General features: G+C 46.7%; 1 protein-coding gene across 1 annotated transcript in view; it reads right to left on the bottom strand.

Moving 5' to 3' along the window:
- LOC144692533 (pre-B-cell leukemia transcription factor 1-like) overlaps positions 1-27,433 on the bottom strand; it is a 724,336-nt gene that overhangs the window by 25,008 nt on the left and 671,895 nt on the right. The window contains exons 7-8 of the mRNA XM_078561505.1: positions 9,481-9,567; positions 7,051-7,160 (exon numbers count right to left, since the gene is read on the bottom strand). Coding sequence (XP_078417631.1) covers positions 7,051-7,160; positions 9,481-9,567 — 197 coding nt within the window. The remainder of the gene's footprint in view (positions 1-7,050; positions 7,161-9,480; positions 9,568-27,433) is intronic.

The following is a 27,433-nucleotide window of genomic DNA, read 5'->3' as shown; positions in this document are numbered from 1 at the left end:
CACGTGTGTGAATGTGTGTGTGTGCACATGTGTGTATGTGTGAGTGTGTGTATGTGTTTGTCCGTGTGCGTGTGTGTACGTGTGAGTGTATGTATATGTGCATGTGTGTGGGTTTGTATGTGTTTGTGTCTGGGAGTGCATGTGTGTGTGTCTGTGTATGTGTGTGTGTGCACGCGTGTGTATGTGTGTGCATACGTGTCTGTGTGCATGTCTGCGTGTGGTGTGTGCATGTGCACATGTGTGAATGCATGTGTGTGTGCGTGCATGTGAATGTGTGAGTGTGTGTGTGTGTAGGTGTGTGTCCAAGTGTGTGTGTGCGCGCGCATGTGTGTGTACCTGTATAGTGTGTGTATGTGCATGTCATGTACGTGTGTCTGTGAGTGTTATATGTGTGTTTATGTCTGTGTGTGTGTGTATGTATGTGTGTGAGTGAGTACGTGTATGTGTATTTGTGTATATGTACGTGTGTGTATGTGTGTGCATATATGTGCATATGTGTGTGTGTGTATGTGTGTGTACTTGTGTGGCATGTGCATGCGCTCGTGTGTGTGTGTGATTGTGTGTGTGTGTGTGTGTGTGTGTATATGTGTGTGTGTGTGCATGTATGTGTGCGTGTGTGCATGTGTGTGCGTGCTTGTATGTATGTATGGGTGTGCATGTGTGTATATGTATGTGCGTGTGCGTGTGTCTGTAAGTGCGTATGTGTGTGTGCACGTGTGTATGTGCATACATGTAGACGCGTGTGTACATGTGTTTGCATGTGTGTGTGTGCATGCGTATGTGTGCGTATATGCATGTGCATGTGTGTGTGTATACGTGTGTGCGTCTGCATGTGCATGCGTGTGTGTGTATTTGTGGGTGTGTGTGTGTGTGTGTGTGTGGGTGTGCCCGCATGTGGTAAAATGGAATACCACACCTTTAAGAGAATGCAAGTGGACTAACCATGTGACAGTACTGACCAGTCACTGTACAGCGGGGCTCCTGGTTAACTTTAAGTCTAGAGCTGGAGGTGGTTGTGGGAGCACACAAGCATTTAGTGCTCTGACTTCTGTTGCAATAAACAATTACAGTTTGTTCTTATGTTGGTCTGTCTCCATTATTGATAGCGAGCAATAACTAACAAGTGTATATGAAGGCGTGCAATTCGAGTTTACTCGACTAGTGAACTCATAGACTCAAGATATAAAAGTGTGGTTGAGCTTATTCGAGCACTGCATTCACTTCTGGGCCCTGTGCCTCAGGGCCACATATTGGCCATGGAGGGCGAGCAGTGCAGATTCACCAGGCTGGTACCGGGCCGAAAAGGGTTAAGTTATGAGGACAGGAAACATAGACTTGGCTTGTATTGCCATGAGTATAGGAGGCTGAGGCGTGACCTAGTTGAGGCGTCTAAAACCTGAAAAGGATTTCTCTGGTGGGGAAGTCAAGAATGCAGAGACATCATCTGGAAATGAAAGCTAGGTAGCTCAGGGGTAATGTCAGGAAGCATTTCTTCATACCATCACCAGGTAGTGGGAATCTGAAACCCTGGGATCTGAGGGTCAGTTGATGCTTTTGAGACCTGAGATTGATAGATTTTTGTGCGATCAGGGTATCGAGGGATATGGATCAAAGGCAGGTATATGGAGTTGAAATCAGCTATGATCTAACTGAATGGCTGAGCAGGCCCGAGGGGCTGAATGGCCTCCTCCTGGTCCTAAGGTTTCTTGCTGTGTCCCATGTTAAATTCTTTTCACCCATTCTGATGAATGGCCCTGTAGCCAAGACCTCAATCTCCTCATTTCTCACTCCACGGATGCGGCCTGGGCCAATGATCCGGCACGTTCTGTGATCTTTCCAGGAAACTGCGTCTGGCGCTGGGGCGAGTTTAGCTTCAGTGGCCCAGTATGAGGCTGGGTAAGATGCCCAGGCACATAGTGGAGGCAGGAGTGGAACAGGAAAGCTGCCGAAGCCCTTGGCACGGTTACCCTGGCAACGAGGAGGGCGGGGGTGGGGTGATGCCAGGGAAAATCGGTGAAGATAAGACGGCAAGCGATGATTCCAGTCACAAGGTCGCTGTGAGGTGAAAGGTCAGGCATGGCTCAGTAGAGTTGCCAATCCTCAAGGAATCTATAATAACAGTCAGTTTGTGTCTGTCTGGACTGTTTTGATTGCTCTGCTTGAGGGGTGCGTCTGTCGGTGGGCTTATGTTGTGACAGTGCCTGGCACAGACGGAGACACATGGGGTGCGAGATGCACGTGTGACTGCCCCACACCTAGTAGTGGCAGCAGTGGTGGTATGGTGGGGTGGCCAGGCGTGGGGTTGGGGGTGGGGGGTGGGTGGGGGTCGTTGATGGAGAACAAAAACAGCAAAAGTTAAGGGAAGCCCAACAACAAAATTACCCTGAAACAAAAACAAAAAATGCTGGACAAGCTCAGCAGGTCTGATAGCATCTGTGCAGAGAGAGAGAAACAGAGTTCTTCAGCTCTGTAGAAGGGTCATACGGACTCGAAATGTTGAGTCTGTCTTTCTCCCCACGGATGCTGTCGGACCTGCTGAGTTTTTCCAGCAAATTTTGTTTTTGTTTCAGACTTCCAGCATCCGCAGTATTTTGCCTTTAACAAAATTACCCTGGGCCGGAGAGAGTGTGTGCGACACTCGTGACTGATAAAGAAATCCTATAGATACATAAATACACTGGGCGCATTCAGACCAGGGCAGCATGCACATGGGGCAGGGGGATGAGGCAGCCTCAGTCCCAAGAGACTCCCCCATGTCCCTGCCACCGTTCCCTCTGGCGAGGGAAGCCAGGGGGGCCTGAGGAGGAGTCACCTCAAAGCAGGGGCACAACACCAGGCTCACAGCTTCCCAGGTGAATCAGGGCCATTGCGGGCACAGCTACTCTGCCAAACTGGGGTACGTGCGACCATGCCAGTAGATGGGGTCCCGCCACGTGGGTACATAACATCTCTGCAGCCTTGTGGTGCTTGGCTGATCCCCACTGTATTTAAAATCCTGAAGGATTTCCATGAAGTAAATTAGGGGGAACGTTTTCAGTGTTGGTTACACAATAACCAGAGGACACAGATCTAAGGGAAAGGACTAGCGGTGGGGGGCAGATGAGGAGAATCTTTTTCAGGCAGTGAGGTGTTCTGATCTGGAATGCATGGCCTGAAAGAGTGCTGGAATCAGGTTCAATAGGAATGTTCTAAAGAGAACTGATAAATGAGTTGAAAAGGGAACATTTGGAAGGATATGGAGAAAGAGCCTAGGACATGGGACTAACTGGTGAGCTCTACCAAAGAGCTGGCACAGGCACGATGGGCCAAATGGTCTCCTTCTGGGGTTATGTCATTCTATGATGTCTTCTTTTCCTCCTAAAAGCAGGAGTTTAGGAGGAAGCCATTTCAAAGATCAACCATTGGCACAAAGATTCACTCATGTAGAAACAGCAAAAGGACATGAACAAAGTCAAAGACAAGGGCCAAGATTTTGCCCGCGTTAGGCAGGCTTGGCAGGGGCGGGCGTGAGCGGTCAGGAAGCCAACCACTGCCCGCAATCGGGGCCCGACTGCAATTTCATGCTGGCGGGCTAATTTAGGCCCACCCAGCGTGAAACGTGTGCTGCAGCACTGCCTGTGAGTGTGTGGGGAGGTGGGACCAGGGTGAGTGTGAACTTTGCGCATGCGCGCGGGTGCACGCAGGAAAAGCTCCCTGAGGTACAGAGCTGCCTCAGGGAGCTGAAGATATAAAAAATTAAAAATAAAGAATTTTACACCCGCTGGACAAGCAGGAAATTCTGCCCCTGGACACTGCTCCGAGCAAAGATTACAGGTGTAAAATCAGTGCAGCACTAGACAAAAGGTGCTGTAATTTTCTTGTTTAAGTATTATTTTATAGGTTATAAAAACACTGGATATGGGGAAACATGTCTATTTAAACAGGGGGATGATTGGAGGTGTCAGGTCACATGATAAGCCTCCCAGAACTGGCTGCGTTAAGTGTGACAGCCCCTCATGATAACATTGACAACATGTGAAACACATTCACCTGAACACAGAAGCTTTGAATAGTTACTACACAGTAGGAGGCCATTCGACCCATCATGTTCATGCCAGTTCTCTATAAGAGAAAATCAGCTAGACCCACTCCCCTGCCCTTTCCTCATAACCCTGCAATTCTTTTCTCTTCAGGTGCTCATACAATTCCCTTTTGAGACTGAACCTGCCCCCCACCAGCACATTCCAGATCCTAGCCACTCGCTACGTGAAAAATGATTTTCCTCCTGTTGCCTTTCCTTCTTACATAATTCACGTTAAATCGATGCCCTCTCGTTCTCGACCCATCTGACTGTGGGAACAGTTTCTCTCTCGTTTCTACTCTGTCCAGGCCCCTCAAGATTTTAAACACTTCTATCCAATCTCATCTGAACATTCTCTTCTTTAAGGAGAGCAGCCACAGATTCCAGCCAGTGACTCACTCCCAGGAATCTGTTATTCTATATATAAACCACCCAAAGCCCTAAAGCCTATAAAACAATACTTAAACAAGAAAATTACAGCACTTTTTGTCTAATGCTGCACTGATTTTACACCTGTAATCTTTGCTCGGAGCAGTGTCCTGGGGCAAAAGTTCCTGCTTGTCCAGCGGGTGTAAAATTCTTTATTTTTAATAAGATTCAAGTCTGTAACTCACTCCCCAGTATCTGTTATTCTATATATAAACCACCCAAACCCCTCGATTAGATTCCAGTCTGTAACTCACTCCCGGGTATCTGTTATTCTATATATAAACCACCCGAACCCCTCGATTAGATTCTAGTCTGTAACTCACTCCCGGGTATCTGTTATTCTATATATAAACCACCCACACCCCTCGATTAGATTCCAGTCTGTAACTCACTCCCGGGTATCTGTTATTCTATATATAAACCACCCAAACCCCTCGATTAGATTCCAGTCTGTAACTCACTCCTGGGTATCTGTTATTCTATATATAAACCACCTAAACCCCTCGATTAGATTCCAGCCTGTAACTCACTCCCGGGTGTCTGTTATTCGATATATAAACCACCTAAACCCCTCGATTGGATTCCAGCCTGTATCACACTCCCTGTCTCACTTTTGTATTCAATTCCCTCTGTGATCCTGCACGTCCCTTTCTCTTCCCTCCTCTAATTCGGTCCTCTTGCTCATCCCCGATTTTAATTACTCCACCATTGGTCACCGTGCCTTCAGCTGATGTGGTCCTGAGCTCTGGAATCCCCCCTGTAAAGCTCTCCACCTCTCTTTGTCTCTCCTCCTTTAAGATCCTCCTTCACATGTTCTACCTGAATACCACCTGAAGTATCTTCGTGTGAAACACTGTGTGATAACACTTAAAACACTCCTTGGGACATTTTACCACCCTAAAGGTGCTTTATAAATGCAAGTAGTCGTTATCATTGTTGTCAGTCAACCTTCTGGCCGTGCTCGATGTGCAGCATCCAATCTGATGGTTGCCTGAGTTGTTTAGCCATTGTTTGAGTTACAGGCTTAAAAGGAAACCAGTTGAAAGAGCTCCGAGACAGAGCTTGAGATTTACAATTCTAGAAGGCTGCTGGTGATTCGCTGGGATGATTCAGTGGAAGATTCCTCGAAACTAGCACATACCTGACACAAAGGAAGATGGTTGTGGTTGTTGGAGGTCAATCATCTCGGCTCCAGGACATGCAGGAGTTCCTCAGGATAGTGTCCTCGGCCCAACCATCTTCAGCTGCTTCATCAATGACCTTCCTTTCAGCATAAGGTCAGAAGTGGGGATGTTCACTGATGATTGCACAATGTTCAGCACCATTCACGACTCCTCAGATACTAAAGCAGTCCATGTCCAAATGCAACAAGACCTGGACAATATCCAGGCTCAGGCTGACAAGTGGCAAATAACATTCGCACCACACAAGTGCCAGGCAATGACCATCTCCAACAAGAGAGAATCTAACCATCTCCCCTTGATATTCAATGGCGTTACCATCGCTGATTTCCCCCACTGTCAACATCCTGGGGGTTACCATTAATCAGAAACTGAACTGGACTAGCCATATAAATACTGTGGCTGCAAGAGCAGGTCAGAGGCTCGGAATCCTGCGATGAGTAACTCACATGCTGACTCCCCAAAGCCTGCCCACCATCTACAAGGCACGAGTCAGGAGTGTGATGGAATACTCCCCACTTGCCTGGATGAGTGCAGCTCCAACAATATTCAAGAAGCTTGACACCATCCAGGACAAAGCAGCCCGCTTGATTGGCACCACATCCACAAACACTCACTCCCTTCACCACTGATGCACAATAGCAACAGTGTGTACCATCTACAGGATGCACTGCAGGAATTCACCAAGGCTCCTTAGACAGTACCTTCCAAACCCACGACCACTACCATCTAGAAGGACAAGGGCAGCAGATACATGGGAATACCACCATCTGGAGGTTCCTATCCAAGACACACACCATCCTGACTAGGAAATATATCGCCGTTCCTTCACTTCGCTGGGTCAAAATCCTGGATCTCCCTCCCTTACAGCACTGTGGGTGTACCTACACCACATGGACTGCAGCAGTTCAAGAAGGCAGCTTTCCACCACCTTCTCAAGGGCAATTAGTGAGGGTTAATCTAGTCAGTGATGTCCACATCCCATTAATTAATTTTACAAAAGCTGCAGGGAAAAGCTGTGAATGTGTTGAACCAAACCTCTTTTGTAATGTAACCCATCTAACTTCCCATCTTCCTCCTTCCTTCTGCCTGCAGGGGACTGGGACAACACTGCCTATGGGTTCCCTTGGGTGCTGACCACTCTGTGTGAAATGTGGCCCACATGTGAGGACTAGTGGGCTATTCCACCTTGAGGTGCATTGCAGTCCAGTCTTATCTGACCCTAATGTGGAATCATTGGTCGGGAACAGGACCCTTGAGCTTAATTGTGTTTTCACCCCATTTCTGCCCCTGCCTGTCTTACCCAAACTTCCCATTAATGATGACAGTTCCAAAATATTTCAACACGTTCATTTCATTGCAGTTTCTACAGTGTCCTACCTGTAACTGCACATTAGCTCCGACCTGGGCTGCCTGGTACGAATCTCCATTCAGCGCCTGCATGCTCATATACAGATCTCCGCTGCTTGTCATGTTATATGAAGCAGAGCCTGCAAAATATAAAGGGCAGTCCATGTGTGAGCAGACTGGAGCTGTTCACTCTCTCTCTCTCAGGCCATTAGCTGCCTCACATAAGGACATGAGGAATCGGGACTGTGAGCCTGCTCCACCCTTCAATTCGAGCAGGGCAGACCTCAACTCTGCCTTCCTATGCCACCCCAGCATCCTTTACTTCTCTTAGTGTCCAAAAACATGGCAACCTTTTCCTGGGATATTCGCAACACATGAGCATCTGTAGTTGTCTGGGATAGAGAATATCAAAGATTCACAGCCTCTGAGAGGATTACCCTTTCAGCTCCACCCTAAATGGCCAACTCCTTATCCTGAGACTGAGGCCCCATATTCTAGACTCCCCAGTCAGGGGAAACATCCTCTCAGCATCTACCCTGTTAAGCCCCTTAATAATTTCATCTACTCCAATGAGGTCGCCTCTCATTCTTCCAAATTCTAGGGAATATAGGCCTAGCCTCCTCAATCTCTCTTTATAGGATAATCCCTCCTTCTCAGGAATCAGTGTACTGAACCTTTGCTGCACTCTGTCTAGGGCCGGTATATCCTTCCTTATGTAAGGAGGTCAAAACTGTACACAATTCTCCAGGTGTCATTTTACCTGTATAATTGTAGTGAGAGTTCTTCGCTCCTTTACTACAGCACCTTTGTAATGAAGGATAATATGCCATTTGTTTTCTGAATTGCCTCTTGTACCGACATGTTAATTTTCTGTGAGCCATGCACAAGGACTCACTGAATACCAACATTTCCCAGTGGGTCAGTCAGTCCCAGGACATCACTGCAGGAGCTCCTCAGGGTAGTGTCCTCGGCCCAACCATCTTCAGCTGCTTCATCAATGACCTTCCCTCCATCATAAGGTCAGAAGTGGGGATGTTCACTGATGATTGCACAATGTTCAGCACCATTCTTGACTCCTCAGATACTGAAGCAGTCCATGTTCAAATGCAGCAACACCTGGACAATATCCAGGCTTTGGCTGATAATTGGCAAGTAACATGCGCACCACACAAGTGTCAGGCAATGACCATCTCCAACAAGAGAGAATTTAACCATCTCCCCATGACATTCAGTGGCATTACCGTCACTGATTTCCCCCACTGTCAACATCCTGGGGGGGTTACCATTGACCAGAAACTGAACTGGACCAGCCATATAAATACTGTGGCTACAAGAGCAGGTCGGAGGCTAGGAATCCTGCGACGAGTAACTCACCTTCTGATTCCCCAAAGCCTGTTCACCATCTGAAAGGCACAAGTCAGGAATGTGATAGAATATATTTATTGCCCATCCCTAATCGCCCTTGAGAAGGTGGTGGTGAGCTGCCTTCTTGAACAGCTGCAGTCCATGTGGTGTAGGTACACCCACAGTGCTGTTAGGGAGGGAGTTCCAGGGTTTTGACCCAGTGACAGTGAAGGAACGGCGATATATTTCCAAGTCAGGATGGTGAGTGATTTGGAGGGGAACTTGCAGGTGTTGGTGTTCCCATCTATCTGCTGCCCTGTCCTTCTACGTGGTAGAGGAAGGGGGTTTGGAAGGTGCTGTCTAAGGAGTCTTGGTGAATTTGTGCAGTGCATCTTGTAGATGGTATACACTGGCGCTACTGTGCACCAGTGGTGGAGGGAGTGAATGTTTCAGGTAGTGGCTGGGGTGCCAATCAAGCAGGCTGCTTTGGTGTTGAGCTTCTTGAGTGTTGTTGGAGCTGCACTCATCCAGGCAAGTGGAGAGTACTCCATCACATTCCTGACTCGTGCCTTGTACATGGGGTGTGGAAGGGGGTTAAATGAGTGGGTAGAGTCTATGATAGGGCAGAGTGTACATGGGGTGTGGAAGGAGATTAAATGAATATGTAGAGTCTATGATAGGGTAGAGTGTTCATGGGGTGTGGAAGGGGATTAAATGGGTGGTAGAGTCTATGATAGGGTAGAGTGTACATGGGGTGTGGAAGGAGATTAAATGGGTGGGTAGAGTCTATGATAGGGTAGAGTGTACATGGGGTATGGAAGGGGATTAAATGGGTGGGTAGAGTCTATGATACAGTACTGTGTATATGGGGTGTGATGAAGTGAGCTGAATGTTCTTTTCTAGGCTCTGCTAAGTCCTTAGTAAACTTCACTTGAGCACAGTTGAATTCAGCCGATAGCATTTGATTTGACTTACATACATCGACACATCTCTAAACAAGGCAAACCAATAAAATAGCTCCGAAGCTTAGCAATGGTGCAATGGCTAGGGCTTCTTGCAGCGCAGTTGCAATGTCCCCCACCCGCCCCCACAGTAAAACAGCCCTCCAACACTCACTGTCTAAGCTCGTACACAAAGACCGGCCAGTAGGTCGCGGTGCTGGAGGGCTGCTGGCTCCCATGGATCTGTAGCATGATTCCGTACCTTCAGAGAGAGAGAGAGGAGGGGAGAAAATTAACAAAAGATGCAGAGGTATTCATTGCAAACATATTTCGTCATGAAAAATTCACATTAAATATGAAGGACAAAACTGGGGGAAATGTTGTAATCCAAACTTTCAGTGAATGACAGAGGCCTACAAACTCATGGAGATCCCACCACCATCTCACACGATCATTCAAAGCCATTCAGGACCTCAGTCACACATACAGTCAGTCATTGTGTGTCCTGTCACTAAATGCTGGTCAACCAAAAAAGGCATCAACTTCTCGTTCATCACTTTGCCGAATGTGGGATATAGTTGAGAGCACAATAGTTGCCGCAGTGTTTACTGGAGCCACAGCAATTACTGTGCTTCACGTCACACATTATCTGTGTGATGTCTTCCCCAGAGGTGTGACAAAGTACTGAGTGGGTCCTACCAAACTTTACTCACATTAGTCTCCCATCTCATCCATTCTGAGTGCAGTTTGAGCCAATCTGCCTACATGCAAAATTTCTGAAACTTTCTGTCGATTGTGAGTTACATGTGATGGAGAGAAAGAGATAGAAGGGGAGATAGGAAGGCACCTCATAGGAACTGAGGTGCAGATAGGCCACTTACAGTTAGAGATACATACACTGGAAAGATACAAATACTGTACCATAGTGAGAGTTGACACATACATTACTCATATATAAAGAAGCTAAGCTAGACTGATGTACATTGAAAAAGGAGAGATACAGTACCACATAGAGAGACATAGAGAATGAGGGAGAAACTGAGAGATTGCTGTGACTTTGCCCTGATACTGGGGCCCTGTTGATGTTGCCTCTTGCTCCTTCTGGACTGCCACAGTGGACATAATCAATTTTAGTCAAGCTGCAGTCCAGACCTGGATAACACAGGCCACTGCTGCGTTATCTGCACAGACATCTTCATTATTCCTCCATGGACATCATGAATCTGCATGCTCCTGTCTGTAAAACTGCAGCCTCCATGAATAGTAAGAGGCTTTGACTCCATCAGTGCAGATAATGTGCGACCATCAGCTCAAAAGTCTGGCCTGCTAGCCCTCCCATGATGCATGCACTGCATTCCTCCATTGTCATGACCCTGGAACACAATTGGAGCTTTGCCTCCTGACACATGTGCATTGTCTGTACACAGCTACTTGTGCAACCTTCAATGAGAGCCATCAATAAGTATATCACAGGAAGAATCACATCATGATTTTTTCCCCCTTATTCTTTCATGGGACATTGCCCCCAAGGCCAGCACTTGTTGCTCACCCTTAATTGCCCTTGAACTGAGTGACTTACTCAGCCATTTCAGGGGACAGTTCTGAGTCAACCACATTGCTGTGGGTCTGGAGCCATATGTAGGCCAGGCCAGACTGGTTAAAGATGCAGATAGTGAACCAGGTGAATCAATGATAGTTTCATGGTCACCATTACTGAGACTAGCTTTATATTCCACATTTATTATTTGAACTCAAATTCAACCAGTTGCCATGGCAGGGTTTGAACCCATGTCCCCAGAGCATTAGCCAGGACCTCTAGATTACTAGTGCAGCGACATTACCACTACACCACCATCTCCCCTCTCAATCCCTTAGCATGAAAGCTGAGCTCTAGCCCAGTTAAATCCTCCGACTGGGACAGGCTGCATACTGCATACATGTCGCTATGAGACCCTCAAGAATATTTACCATCTAAACACATCAGACACTGAGCTCCAGGGCCATCCATCCAGATCCGGTGCGTTAAGAAGACCAATGCCATTGTCTTTGGTCCCTGCACAAACTCTGTTTGCTGGCCATGGATTCCAACACCACCCTGGCCACTGCCTTAGGGGGCTGAGCTAGTTTGTTTGTAACCTCAGCATCTTACTCCTAATTCCACCTTGGAACATCATCTGTCTCCGCCTTTCCCTCAGCATATCTGCTGCTGAAAGACTCCTCTATGTTATTGCCACCTCCAGACTCAACTATTCCAATGCTCTCCTGGCTAACCTCCCATGCTTAACTCTTCATAAACTCTGCTGTCTGTATCCTATAGTTCACAGTAAGTCCCACCACCTCCGCACTTGCTGACCAGCATGGGCTTCCTGTCCAACGCTGCCCTGAACTTAAAATTCTCAGCCTTGTGTTCACATCCCTCCATGACCCAACCTCTTCTTCTCTCTGGTAATCTCCCCAGCCCTATAACCCTCTGGCAACTGCTTCATCCAATTGTGGTCTTTGGTACATCCCCAATTTTCGAGGGAAATAAGGGGCCTCCTGTTTAAGATGGAGATGAGGAAGAATTTCTTCTCTCAGAGGGTTGTTCGTGTTTGGAATTCTCTCCCTCAGCGAGCAGTGGAGGTTGGGTCATTGAATATATTTAAGAGTGAGTTAGACAGGTTTTTGATTGACCAGGGTTATGGGGGACAGGCAGTAATGTGGAGGCAGTAAGGCCACATCAGATCAGCCATGATCTTATTGAATGGCAGAACAGACTTGAGGTGCCGAACGGCCTACTCCTAATCCTATTTCTTATATTCTTTGGTGGCTGTACCATCAGCTGCCTAGGCCCTCAGCTCTGGAATTCCCTCCCTAAAGCTCTCTATCTCTCAACCTCACTTTCATCCTTTAACACACTCCTTCAAACGTAGCTCTTTGATCACCTGTCCTAATATCTCCTTATGTAGCTTGGTGTCAATTTTTATATGACTGCCCTCCTGTGAAGCACTTTGGGGATGTTTTAATTCTATTAAGATGCTTAATAAATGCAAATTGTTATTGATGCATTCAGTCGTTGCATACTGATAACTTACCCTCTTGTATAAAGAGTTTTCACAAGGTTTTTCATCATTCTCCTGAAGTAGATGCTTTTAACACCATTGATGACTGCTCCACAACAGGTATCCAGACCCTTCCTCTCACTGCAGGTTCCCTTTTCTGAATGCCATTGCAGGAACCCTCCGTGGACACAGTGCTAACAAAGGGCCACCAAAATGTTCCCAGCCTGTGCTGTTGCTAACGGTGGTGATCCAATGGTTTACTTCTGGTGACTGACTATCGTGTTCAACTTCCCAACCTGGTGCTTTCAGGACAGCCTTCCAGATGCTGGGGCATGAGGGGTGGGTAACTGCAGTGGCAATCATCAACATCTGTGAGCTCAAACCTCGGTCAGCTAGCTTCAGGTTATGGAAGCTTCAAGGGCAACCAAGCCCTGTACTCTCTCTGGTATCTGTATAAGCATTAGATGGATTGGGGCAGAGGGAATTGGTTAGAAAGGGACAGAGGTCATTCGGATAGTCAGCAACATTATCAGTTGACATTCTCTGTCTCCCGTTACTGGGCCCTGACTCAATACACCCACTAAGCCGCAGAAGGGCAAAATGAGGTGTAATATTGAGCTGACTGAAGCCTCTATCCAGAGAACTCTTGAAACGTCTAAGGAGGTGGGGATTGTTGACCCAGGCTCTGTCATAGCAATAGTATGAGCATTCCTGAGAGATATGGAACCACAGGCTCATTCATGGCCTGGTCTCCGGCAGCTGGTCCTAGAGTGGCCAACTTCTACACGTAGGGATTGAATCCCATGCATCAGAACCTCACAATGCAGGTTGTGTCATTGCTCTCAGTAGGTGCTGAAAGTTCCCTTGTACAATCACTAAAGACTGAGCAACCGGGAAACCTCTGCATTTTAGACCCTGGACTCCGGAGAGCTGAATCCATGCCCCTGTCAATGCAGAAAACAGATATGACTTTCTATGTGGGCAGATGCGTTCTTTCTCTCCTCAGTCACCTCCCACTTCCAGCAGTTTGTATGATTTGTGCATCCTCCTCAAATCCACCATCCGGGCACTACAGAGCCGATGCTTCAAAGGGTAAAAATGAGCAATCATAATCTTGCCTTCTATCTTCAGTGCAGTCCATCTCCGATTCAGATATCAGTCCATCACTGAGACAGATAGCAGTCCATTACCAATTCAGATATCAGTCCATCACTGAGATAGATAGCAGTCCATCTCCGATTCAGATATCAGTCCATCACTGAGATAGATAGCAGTCCATCTCCGATTCAGATATCAGTCCATCGCTGAGATAGATAGCAGCCCATCTCTGATTCACATATCAGATGACCTCTGAGTAAGATAGAAGTCCATCTCCACATCAGACTGCAGTCCAGCTCAGTCAGATAGCAGTCCAGTTCTGAATCAGATAGCAGCCCATCACTTAGTCAGATAGCAGACCATCTCTGCGTCAGACAGCAGTCCATCTCTGAGAGTCCGATAGCTGTGCACCTCTGAGTCAGATAGCAGTCCATCTCTGAGTCAGATAGCAGACCATCTCTGCGTCAGACAGCAGTCCATCTCTGAGTCAGATAGCAGTCAATCTCTGAGACAGATAGCAGTCCATCTCTGAAACAGATAGCAGTCCATCTCTGAGTCAGATAGCAGTCAATCTCTGTGTCAGATAGCAGTCAATCTCTGAAACAGATAGCAGTCCATCTCTGAAACAGATAGCAGTCCATCTCTGAGTCAGATAGCAGTCAATCTCTGTGTCAGATAACAGTCAATCTCTGAGACAGATAGCAGTCAATCTCTGTGTCAGCAGTCAATCTCTGTGTCAGATAGCAGTCAATCTCTGAAACAGATAGCAGTCCATCTCTGAGTCAGATAGCAGTCAATCTCTGTGTCAGATAGCAGTCAATCTCTGAGACAGATAGCAGTCCATCTCTGAAACAGATAGCGGCCAATCTCTGCGTCAGATAACAGTCCATCTCTGAAACAGATAGCAGTCCATCACTGAGTCAGATAGCAGTCCATCTCTCAGTCAGATAGCAGTCCATCTCTGAAACAGATAACAGTCAATCTCTGAGACAGATAGCAGTCCATCTCTGAGACAGATAGCAGTCCATCTCTCAGTCAGATAGCAGTCCATCTCAGCGTCAGATAGCAGTCCATCACTGAGACAGTTAGCAGTCAATCTCTGAAAAGATAGCAGTCCATCACTGAGTCAGATAGCAGTCAATCTCTGAGACGGATAGCAGTCTATCACTGAGTCAGATAGCAGTCCGTCTCTGAGACAGATAGCAGTGCATCTCTTAAAGTGATAGCTGTCCATCACCGAGACAGATCACAGTCCATCTCTGAGTCAGATTGCAGTCCATTTTTTAGAGAGATAGCGGTCAATCTCTTAGACAGATAGCAGTCCATCTCCGATTCAGATATCAGTCCATCACTGAGATAGATAGCAGTCCATCTCCGATTCAGATATCAGTCCATCGCTGAGATAGATAGCAGCCCATCTCTGATTCACATATCAGATGACCTCTGAGTAAGATAGAAGTCCATCTCCACATCAGACTGCAGTCCAGCTCAGTCAGATAGCAGTCCAGTTCTGAATCAGATAGCAGCCCATCACTTAGTCAGATAGCAGACCATCTCTGCGTCAGACAGCAGTCCATCTCTGAGTCCGATAGCTGTGCACCTCTGAGTCAGATAGCAGTCCATCTCTGAGTCAGATAGCAGACCATCTCTGCGTCAGACAGCAGTCCATCTCTGAGTCAGATAGCAGTCAATCTCTGAGACAGATAGCAGTCCATCTCTGAAACAGATAGCAGTCCATCTCTGAGTCAGATAGCAGTCAATCTCTGTGTCAGATAGCAGTCAATCTCTGAAACAGATAGCAGTCCATCTCTGAAACAGATAGCAGTCCATCTCTGAGTCAGATAGCAGTCAATCTCTGTGTCAGATAACAGTCAATCTCTGAGACAGATAGCAGTCAATCTCTGTGTCAGCAGTCAATCTCTGTGTCAGATAGCAGTCAATCTCTGAAACAGATAGCAGTCCATCTCTGAGTCAGATAGCAGTCAATCTCTGTGTCAGATAGCAGTCAATCTCTGAGACAGATAGCAGTCCATCTCTGAAACAGATAGCGGCCAATCTCTGCGTCAGATAACAGTCCATCTCTGAAACAGATAGCAGTCCATCACTGAGTCAGATAGCAGTCCATCTCTCAGTCAGATAGCAGTCCATCTCTGAAACAGATAACAGTCAATCTCTGAGACAGATAGCAGTCCATCTCTGAGACAGATAGCAGTCCATCTCTCAGTCAGATAGCAGTCCATCTCAGCGTCAGATAGCAGTCCATCACTGAGACAGTTAGCAGTCAATCTCTGAAAAGATAGCAGTCCATCACTGAGTCAGATAGCAGTCAATCTCTGAGACGGATAGCAGTCTATCACTGAGTCAGATAGCAGTCCGTCTCTGAGACAGATAGCAGTGCATCTCTTAAAGTGATAGCTGTCCATCACCGAGACAGATCACAGTCCATCTCTGAGTCAGATTGCAGTCCATTTTTTAGAGAGATAGCGGTCAATCTCTTAGACAGATAGCAGTCCATCTCTGAGATAGATAGCAGTCCATCTCTGAGACAGATAGCAGTCCGTCTATGAGACAGATAGCTGTCCATCTCTGAGAGAGATAGCAGTCCATTGATGAGAGAGATAGCAGTCCATCTCTGAGACATATAGTAGTCCATCTCTGAGTCAGATAGCTGTCCATGTCCCCGTTTGATAGTAGTCCATCTCTGAGTCATATAGCAGTGTATCTGAATTAGATAGCAGTCTACCTCTGTGTCAGATTGCTGTCCATGTCCGAGTTTGAGAGCAGTCCATCTCCGAGACAGATGGCTGTCCATCTCTGAATCAGATAGCAGTCCATCTCTCAGTCAGATAGCAGTCCATCTCCAAGACAGATAGCAGTCCATCTTAAAGTTGGATAGCAGTCCATATCTGACACAGATAGAAGTCTATTTCTGAGATAGAGAGCAGTCCCTCTCTGAGACAGATAGCAGTCCATCCCCATGACAGATAACATTGATACAGCTGCAGAAACCTAAGCTCTGGGTTGTGGAACTTGAGCAGCTGGAGTCACTGTGGTGCATCTGCAAGGTTGAGGATTATGTGGATGGCACACCTAGAGAGGTGGTCACCCTGCAGCTCAGAAGTACACAGGCAGAGCGGGAGTGGGTGACCACTAGAGTATCTAAGAGAAACAGGAAGGTAGTGCAGGAATCTACTGAGATCTATCTAGCTATGTAACCGCTTTTCCATTTTGGATATTGGTGATTGAGGTGGTTCCTCAGAGGGCTGTAGCAAGAGGCAAGTTCATGGCACCACAAGTGGCTCAGCTGCACAGGAGGGGAGAAGGAAGAGTGGAAGTGCTATAGTAGTAAGGGATTCCATAGTTCGGGGAGCAAACAGGCATATCTGTGGCCATAGATGTGACTCCAGGGTGGTATGTTGCCTCCCTGGTGCCAGTGTCAAGGAAGTTACAGAGCGGCAGCAGGCATTCTTTTGAAGGGGGATGAACAGCCAGAGGTCGTGGTCCATACTGGGACCAATGACACAGGAGGTCCTGAAAATGGATTTTAGGGAGTTAGGAAAGAAATTGAAAAGCTGGACCTCAAGAGCAATGATCTCATGATTACTCCCAGGGCCACGTGCTAGTGAGTATAAGAATAGGAAGACTAAACAGTGTCTGGAGAAATGGAGTAGGAGGGAGGGCTTTAGATTTCTGAGGCATTGGGATTGGTTCTGAGGCAGGTGGGACCTGTACAAGAAGGACTGGTTACACCTTAACAGGACTGGGACTACTGTCCTCACAGGGAGGTTTGCTAGTGCTGTTGGGGAGGGTTTAAACTAGATTAGCAGGGCGATAGGAACCTGAGGGGAAATTCAGAGAGGAGTGGACAAAAACTGGCAGTGGGAAATATTGAAGTGCCAACTGATAATAAGGATATATCAGAGAGTAGGGTCAAGGTAAATAGAATGCTTGGAGAGTTTGACAGAACTGTTGTAGGCTATGGTCAGTCATTAGATGGGGTCAGAGCAAGGGGGAGTGTTAAAAAGCCTAAAACAGGGCTAATGTGCATGTATGTGAATGCACGGAGTGTGATTAATAAGATTGGTGAACTACTGGTACAGGTTGACAGATGGAATTATGATATTATTGCTATAATTGAGACCTGGCTCAAAGAAGAGCAGGACTGGGTGTTAAATATTGCTGGGTACAAGGTGTTTAGGAGAGGCAGAAAAGGAAGAAAAGGTGGTGGAGAGTGGTAGTATTGAATAAGGATGGTATTACAGTACTGGAGCGAGGATGTTCCAGAGGGGTCAAGGACAGAATCTTGCTGGCTAGAGGTAAGGAATGAAAAGGTTCAGTAACATTGACTGGTATATAGTATATAGACCACCAACTCGTGGGAGGGATGTGGAGAAACAAATTCACAAAGAAATTACAGAGAGGTGCAAGAATTATATAGTAATTATAATGGGGTCTTCAATTATCCAAATATAGACTGGGATAGTAATAGTGCAAAGGGACAAGAGGGGCGAGAGTTCCTGGAATGTGTTCAAGATAATTTCCTGTAGCAGTATGTTTCCAGTCCAATGAGAGGACTTGAAATTTTGGACCTAGTTCTGGGGAATGCATTGGCCCAAGTGGATCAAATAACAATGGGAGAGCATTTAGGGGACAGTGACCATTGTATCATAAGGTTTAGATTGGCCATAGAGAAGGACAAGGAATAACCCAGAGCAGGGATAAGTAATTGGGGGAAAGTCAACTTCAATGGAATGAGAATGCATCTGAGTCAAGTGAGTTGGAATCAAATGTTGGTGGAAAAGTCGGTGGCTGAACAATGGACCACCTTTGAAGAGATAGTATAGCAGGCAATGTCAAGGTATATTCCCTTGAATGGAAAAGATAGGACAAATAAATCTAGAATACCCTGGATACCGAGAGATGTAGAAGTGAAGATGAAAAGGAAGGAGTACGTGAATGACAGGTGTCAGGTAGGAAATATAATGGAGAATTAGGCTGAACATAGAAGGACCAGAGGGGAAGTGAAAAAACTGAAAAGAAAAGTAAGGAGAGAGCATGAAAAGAGGCTAGCAGCGAACATAAAAGGGAACCCCAAGGTTTTCTATAAGCATGTAAATAATAAAAGGGTGGTAAAAGAAAGGAAAGGGCCGTTTAGGGATAAAAGAGGAGACTTGCATGTGGAGGCAGGAGAAGTAGCTGACATATTAAACAAACACTTTGCATCTGTCTTTACAAAGGAAGAGGATGCTACCCAGGCCAAGGTGAGAGAGGAGGTAACTGGTACACTTGAGGAATTTACAATTGAAAAGGAGGAGGTATTAGAAAGGCTATCTTTACTTAAAATTGATAAGCTACCAGGACCAGGTGAGATGCAACCAAGGGTACTGAGGGGGGTGAGAGTGGAAATTGCAGAGGCATTAGTGATAATCTCCCAGTCTTCCTTAGATACAGGGGAGTTGCCAGAGGACTGGAGAACTGTGAATGTTACATCCTTGTTCAAAAAGCATGCAAGGATAAAGCTGGCAACTACAGACCAGTCAGTTTGATCTCTGTGGTAGGGAAACTTCTGGAAACTATAGTTCATGGCAAAGTCAATAGACAAGTGCAGGGTAATTAAGGAAAGCCAGCATGGCCTCGTTAAGGGAAAATTGTGTCTAACGAACTTGCTGGAGTTTTTTTGAGGTGGTAACAAAGAAGGTTGATAAGGGCAGTACTGTTGATGTGTGTATATATGGATTTTCAAAAGGCATTTGATACAGTGCCACACAACAGACTTGTTAACAAAATTCTAGCTCAAGGAATAAAAGGGAAAGTAGGCACTTGGATAAGAAATTGGCTGAGTGACAGGAAACAGAGAGTAGTGATAAATGGTTGTTTTTCAGATTGGAGGAAGGTCTGCAGTGGAGTTATCCAGGGGTCAGTGTTGGGATCCTCACCCTTCTTGATATATATTAATGACCTAGGCTGGGATTTTCCGGCCCCATTGTGGGTGGGACCTACCGCGGGCGAGGAAGCGCCACAGCCAGAAGTCTATTGACTTGCGGCAGGACTGAAAGATCCCAGAGGTGGGCAGGTGTGGAAAATCCCACCCATAGACTGTGGTGTACAGGGCATGATTTCAAAATTTGCAGATGTTACGAAGATTGGAAATGCTGTCAACTGTGATGAGGATAGTCTTGAATTTCAAAAGGACATTGACATATTGGTGGATTGGGCAGAAAATAGCAGATCAAGTTCAATGCAGAGAAGTGTGAGGTGATTCATTTTGGCAGGAAGGATGTGAAGAGACAGTATAAAATAAAGGGAGAGACTCTAAAGGAGGTGCAGGAACAGATGGACCTTGGTGTATACGTACATAGGTCATTGAAGATGGCAGGGCATGTCGGGAGAGCAGTTAATAAAGCATATAGTACCTTAGGCTTTATTAATAGGGGCATTGAGTACAAGAGTAAGGAGGTCATGTTGAACATGCATAAGACACTAGGACTCATCTGGAGTACTGTGTCCAGCTCTGGGCACCATACTTGAGGGAGGATGTGAAGGTATTGGACAGAGTACAGAGGAGATTCACAAGAATGATTCCCAGAATGAAAAACTGTAGCGATCAGGATAGATTGGAAAGGTTTGATGTGTTTCCCTTAGAGAAGAGAAGGCTTAGAGGAGACTTGAGAGAGATATTCAAGATCCTGAGGGGTATGGACATGGTAAATAGTGAGAAACTGTTCCCACTCATGAGTATATCAAGAAATAGAGGGCACAGATTCAAAACAATGGGCAAAAGGCGTAGAAATGATGTGAGGAAATTTTATTTTCATCTACAGGGTGGTTGGATTCTGGAACGAAATTCCTGAAAGGATGGTGGAGGAAAGTTCGATTGAGGTATTCAAAAGGAAATGGGATTGCTACCTGAAAAGAAAGAATGTGCAAGGTTATGGGGATAAGGCAGGGGAGCACAATTAGGTAGAATGTTCTTTCAGCGAGCCAGTGCAGACTCAATGGGCCAAATGGCCTCCTTCTGCAATGTAAAGATTCTGTGATCAGTCCATCTCTGAGACAGATAGCAGTCGATCTCGCAGTCAGATAGCAGTCGATCTCGCAGTCAGATGGCAGTCCATCTCCGCTTCAGATAGCAGTCGATCTCGCAGTCAGATAGCAGTCCATCTCCGCTTCAGATAGCAATCCAACAATGAGAAAAGTAGCAGTCCATCTCCAAGTCACATATCAGTCCAGCAGTGAGTCAGATAGCAGTCAGCCTCTGAGTGTGATAGCAGTGAATGTCCAAGACAGTTAGCAATCCATCTCTGAGAAAAATAGCAGTCCATCTCTGAAAAAGACAGAAGTCCATCTCCGAGTCAGAGTGCAATCAATCTCCGAGATAGGCAGCAGTTCATCTCTGAGACAGATAGCACTGTATGTCTAAATAGTTTAGCAGTTTTTCTGTGAGACAGATAGCAGTCCATCTCTGATTCAGATGGCAGTCCATCTTCGAGACAGATAGCAATGCATCTCTGTGTCATATAGCAGTCCATCTCTGATTCAGATAGCAGCCCATCTCTGAGATAGATGGCAGTTGATCTCTTATTCAAATAGCAGTCCATCTTCGAGACAGATAGCAGTGCAACTCTGAGTTAGATAGCAGTCCATCTCTGAATCAGATATTAGTCCCTCTCTCAGTCAGATAGTGGTCAATCTCTGAGACAGAAAGCAGTCCATCTCTGAGTCAGATAGCAGTCCATCTCTGAGACAGATAGCTATCCATCTCTGATCATTCCCAAGTCAGATAGCAGTGAATTTCCCATACAGTTAGCAGGGGAGGCAATGGCGTGCAGGTATCGTCGCTGGACTAGTAATCCAGAGACTCAGTGTAATGCTCTGGGGACCTGGGTTCCAATCCTGCCATGGCAGATAGCAGAATTCGAATTCAATAAAAATCTGGAATTAAAAGTCTAATGATGACCATGGAACCCCATTGTCGAGTGTTGTAAAAACCCATCTGGTTGAATAATGCCCTTTAGGGAAGGAAATCTGTCATCCTTACCTGGCTTACATGTGACTCCAGACCCACAGCGATATGGTTGACTCTGAAATGGTCTAGCAAGCCACTCGGTTGTAACAAACCGCTACAAAGTCACAAGAAAGAAATGAAACTGGACAGACAATCTGGCATCGTCCTAGGTACTGACAACAGTAATCTCAGCCCTATCGACCCTGTAAAGTCCTCCTTACTAACATCTGGGGGCTAGTGCCAAAAGTGGGAGAGCTGTCTCACAGACTCATCAAACAACAACCTGACATAGTCATCCTGATGGAATCATATCTTACAGATAATGTCCCAGGCACCACCATCCCTGCGTATGCCCTGTCACACCTGCAGGACAGGCCCAGCAGAGGTGATGACACAGTGGTATACAGTCGGGAGGGAGTTGCCCTGGGAATCCTCAAAATCAACTCTGGACCCCATGAAGTCTCATGGCATCAGGGCAAAGATGGGGAAAGAAACCTCCTGCTGATTGCCATGTACTGCCCTCCCTCAGTTGGTGAATCAGTGCTTCACCATGTTGAACATCACATGGAAAAATCACTGAGGATGGCAAGGGTGCAGAATGTACTTTGAGTGGTGGACTTCAAAGTCCATCGCCAAGAGTGGCTCAGTAGCACCACTACTGACCGAACTAGCTGAGTCCTAAATGACACAGCTGCTAGACTGGGTCTGTGGCATGTGGTTATGGAACCAACAAGGGGGAAAAACATACTTGACCTCATCCTCACCTGCCTGCTGCAGATGCATCTGTCCATGACAGTATCGGTGGAAGTGATCAACGCACAGTCCTTGTGGAGACAAAGGCCCACCTTCACATTGAGGATACCCTCCATCGTGTTGTGTGGCACTACCACCGTGCTAAATGGGATAGATTTCGAACAGATCTAGCAACTCAAGCCATGAGGCACTGTGGGCCATCAGCAGCAGCAGAATTGTACTCGAAGCCAATCTATAACCTCATGGCCCGGCATATCCCCCACTCAACCATTACCATCAAGCCAGGGGATCAACCCTGGTTCAATGAAGAGTGCAGGAGGGCATGCCAGGAGCAGCAGCAGGCATACCTAAAAATGAGGTGTCAACCTGGTGAAACTATAACACAGGACTACTTGCGTGCCAGACAACATAAGCAGAGAGTGATAGACAGAGCTAAGCGATCCCACAACCAACGGATCAGATCTAAGCTCTGCAATCCTGCCACATCCAGTCGTGAATGGTGGTGGACAATTAAACAACTCACTGGAGGAGGAGGCTCCACAAATATCCCCATCCTCAATGATGGAGGAGCCCAGCACATCAGTGCAAAAGGCAAGGCTGAAGCAACAATCTTCAGCCAGAAGGGCCAAGTGGATGATCCAGCTCGGCCTCCTCCGGAGGTCCCCAGCATCACAGATGCCAGTCTTCATCCAATTTGATTCACTCCACGTGATATCAAGAAACAGCTCAAGACACTGGATACTGCAAAGGCTATGGTCCCTGACAATATTCCAGCAATAGTACTGAAGGCTTGTGCTCCAGAACTTGACGCGCCCCTAGCCAAGCTGTTCCAGCACAGCTACAACATTGGCATCTACCCGGCCATGTGGAAAATTGCCCAGGTACGTCCTGTACACAAAGAGCAGGACAAATCCAACCCAGCCAATTACTGCCGCATCAGTCTACTCTCGATCATCAGTAAAGTAATGGAAGGGGTCATCAACAGTGCTATCAAGTGGCACTTGCTTAGCAATAACCTGCTCACTGACGCCCAGTTTGGGTTCTGCCAGGGACACTCAGCTCCTGACCTCATTACAGCCTTGGTTCAAATATGGACCAAAGAGCTGAAATCCTGAGGTGAGGTGAGAGTGACCACACTTAACATCAAGGCAGCATTTGACCGAGTGTGGCATCAAGCAGCCCGAGCAAAAGTGGAGTCAATGGGAATCAGGGGTAAAACTCTCCGCTGGATGGAATCATATCTAGCACAAAGGAAAATGGTTGTGGTTGTTGGAGGTCAGTCCTCTCAGCTCCAGGACATCACCGCAGGAGTTCCTCAGGGCAGTATCCTCGGCCCAAACATCTTCAGCTGCTTCATCAATGACCTTCCTTCCATCATAAGGTCAGAAGTGGGGATGTTTGCTGATGATTGCACAATGTTCAGCACCATTTGTGACTCCTCAGATGCTGAAGCAGTCCATGTCCAAATGCAGCAAGACCTGGACAATATCTAGGCTTGGGTTGACAAGTAGCAAGAAATCTTCATGCTACACAGTGCCAGGCAATGACCATCTCCAAAAAGAGAGAATCCAACCATTGCCCTTTGAGGTTCAATGGCATTACCATCGCTGAATACCCCACTATCAACATCCTGGGGATTACCATTGACTAGAAACTGAAGTGGACTAGCCATATAAATACAGAGGCTAGGAATTGTGCGATGAGTAACTCACCTCCTGACTCCCCAGAGCCTGTCCATTATAAACAAGGCACAAGTCAGGAGTGTGATGGAATACTCCACACTTGCCTGGATGAGTGCAGCTCCAACAACACTCAAGAAGCTTGACACTGTCCAGGACAAAGCAGCCTGCTTTATTGGCACCACATCCACAAACATTCACTCCCTCCACCACCGACGCACAGTAGCAGCAGTGTGTACCATCTACAAGATGCTCGGCAGAAACTCACCAAGGCTCCTTCAACAACACCTTCCAAACCCACGACTGCTACCATCAGCAAGGACAAGAGCAGCAGACACATGGGAACACCACCACCTGGAAGTTCCCCTCCAAGTCACTCAACATCCTGACTTGGAAATATATCACCGTTCCCTCATTGTCGCTGGGTCAAAATCCTGGAACACCCTTCCTAACAGCACTGTGGGCGTACCTACACCACATGGACTGCAGCAGTTCAAGAAGACAGCTCACCACCACCTTCTTAAGGGCAATTAGGGATGGGCAATAAATGCTGGCCCAGCCAGCGAAGCCCATATCTTGTGAATGAATAAAAAAAAAGTCCATCTCTGAGTCCGAGAGCCGTCCATCACTGAGTCAGGGAGTAGTCCATCTCCGAGCCTATAGCCATCCAAGAGGAAGAGGAAAGGGGCTATGTTAGATGTTGATACACCGAGTAACTCTCCCCACAGAGTGGGGAGTGATGCTCACTTTCGGATTTAGTTTCAGTGAGCAAAGGATTACACACACAAACAACTTGGGAAAACCTGCATGCAATCTGATCTGGGACCAAGCCTCCAGCTTAGTCTTCATCTACTTCCTGCAGATTGTCCTGGCCCAGGATCTGTTAAACTGCGACCTTACAAGGGGCTGAGGAATGGAAAGGGTGTCTTCCTCCTGTGTGGGATATTTCCACTTCTGGGCATCATTTGGTGCTGAGGAATAGAAGGAGGTCAATAACAGATCGACATGAGGGCAATCAACCCTCCATGTGAATTGGCCTGGTGTCCACTGTGCCCATCTAATGGACTGGTATGATAAGTGTTCTTGTTATCATCCTCAGTATGAACGCTGGAGCAGCCCATGAGTGTTCTATTGCTAAGGGGAAATGCATGAGGGAGGCGCAGGAGTGTGAACAAGAGTTTGTTAGATGAGGGGAGGCGAGGATATGGGTCACATTCTTCAGGGAGAATGCAATGACAGGTGTGAGTGGCGTTTCCTCCATTGGTACGTTTGGTGTGGCTGCTCATTTTATCCAGCCCTTGCATGCTGCTATCATTGGCGTGGCTCGTAGCTCTCTTGACAATGAAAGTTTGGTGGCAGTTCATTCGCACGGTGTTCAGAATGTGCTCCTGGAGACAATTCACCGTGGGACCTACATTGGAAAGGGAGATCTTCAACTTGCTCCATCAATATTTTAACTCCACTGTCAGAAAACCAAAGCTCCCTAACGCTCCCTCAAACACTGACGGACATTCCACAGACGCTCCAGAGAAAAAAACCCTTGTGAGACTTTAAGCTTTGTAGCCTCATTCCCTCCATTGGTCGCAAGGCCCACAAGTCACCCTGAATACCCAGGTGGGAAACCAGTTCAAAATTTTCAAATCCCAGGAAAAATCAGTAATCCCAATAGGGATCATCAAGAGTAGGGCAAAGGAAAATCAGGGAAGTGCAAAAGGCCAGAATTAGAGGATTGCAGAGTTGTCAGAGGGATGTAGGGATAGAGGAACTGAGAGAGATAGGGAGGAGTGAGGCCACAGAGCAGCTAGAAGACAAAGTTAAAGTCAAAGTGTTTCTGGCCTGGGTGCTGATATGGTTTAGCAAGAATAAGGGTGATGGGTGAATCAGACTTGTTGCAAGTTAGGAAAAGGGCAGCAGTGTTTTGGATGAGCACAATAGATGGGGACGGGGAAGGAGTGAGGTCAGCCAGGACAGCAATGGAATAGCACCACGGGAAGGCAATGGAATACAATACCATTGGGACAGATGCTCAACATGTAGAGAAAGTAAAGGCCCATCTCAAGAATGGGTCACATCATATACAGAGAGACGCAAATTCAACAGCAATAACTTGCATTTCATGGGGGAGAGGGTGGTGCAGTGGTAACGTCACTGGACTAGTAACCCAGAGGCCCAGGCTAATCCTCTGGGTCCATGGTTTCAAATCCAACCACGGGAGCTGGTGGAATTTAAATTAATTCATAAAATCTGGATTATAAAGCTATTCTCAGTATTGGTGATCATGAAACCATCATCAAATATCGTGAGGACCCATCTGGTTCACTGATGCCCTTTAGGGAAAGAAATCTGCCATCCTTACCCAGTCTGGCCTGCATGTGACTCCAGAACCACAACAATGTCCTCTGAAGTGGCCCAGTGAGCCACTCAGTTTAAGGGCAATTAGGGATGGGCAACAAATGCTGGCCTCGCCAGTGATGCCCACTTCCCATGAAAGAATTAAAAAAAAATCACCAGCCCCTTTGACTTACAAAACTGAACCACATAAGGAGATAGTATAACCAGTGAGCAAAAGCTTAGTCAGAATTTTGGGATTCACGGAGTTGCAGAAAGAAGGAGAGGTCGACAGGATGAAAGGTTTGGGGAGGGAATTCCGGAGCTGAAGGTCTCAGCAGCTGAAGACAAGGCCACCAATGGTGAGGCGAGGGAAATCAGTGATGCATCAGGGACCAGAATTTGGAGGAGCATACAGTTCTCAGAGGGTTGTAGGGCTGGATGAAGTTATAGAGATAGGGAGGAGCGAGGCCATGAAGGGATTTGAACACAAGGGTGAGAATCTTAAAAATCAAGTTGTTGTTGGGCCAGGATCCAGTGAAGACAAGGATGATGTATAAACGGAGTTTGTTCTGAGATAGGAAATGTACAGCAGAATTCTAAACAAGTGTAAGTTAATGGAGAGTGGGAGAAGGCCAACCAGGAGAGTATTATAACAGCACAGCAGAGAGGCATACACATGTAGAAAGAGATGCAAACAGAGGACTACATAGAGAGAAGCAAACAACAGGTACAGGAGATAGAGGAGCATATTTGCAAGCAAATTACAGAAGGATGCAAGAGCTATGGAGTAGTGATAATGGGTGACTTCACTTATCCTAAAATAGACTTAGATAGTAACAGTCTAAAGTGCAAGGAGGGGACGGAATACTTGAAATCTGTACGAGAGAGCATTTTTGATTGGTGCATTCCCAACCCAATAAAGAAGCAGGACTGGATCAAGTTCCAGGCAATGAAGTGATGCAAGTGCATTGTGATTCATAAGAACATAAGAACTAGGAGCAGGAGTAGGCAATTCACCCCCTCGAGCCTGCCCCGCCATTCATTATGATCATGGCTGATTTCATTTCGGCCTCAACTCCAATTTCCCACTCTCTCCCCATAATCTTTCAATCCATTACTAATTAAAAATCTGTCTATCTCCTTAAATTTATTCAGCGTCCCAATATCCACTGCACTCTGAGGTAGTGAATTCCACAGATTCACGACCCTTTGAGAAAAGTA

The sequence above is a fragment of the Cetorhinus maximus genome, chromosome 17 (genome assembly GCF_964194155.1).
Source record: "Cetorhinus maximus chromosome 17, sCetMax3.hap1.1, whole genome shotgun sequence".
NCBI lineage: Eukaryota > Metazoa > Chordata > Chondrichthyes > Lamniformes > Cetorhinidae > Cetorhinus > Cetorhinus maximus.
This window is presented reverse-complemented; position numbering and strand designations above follow the sequence as displayed.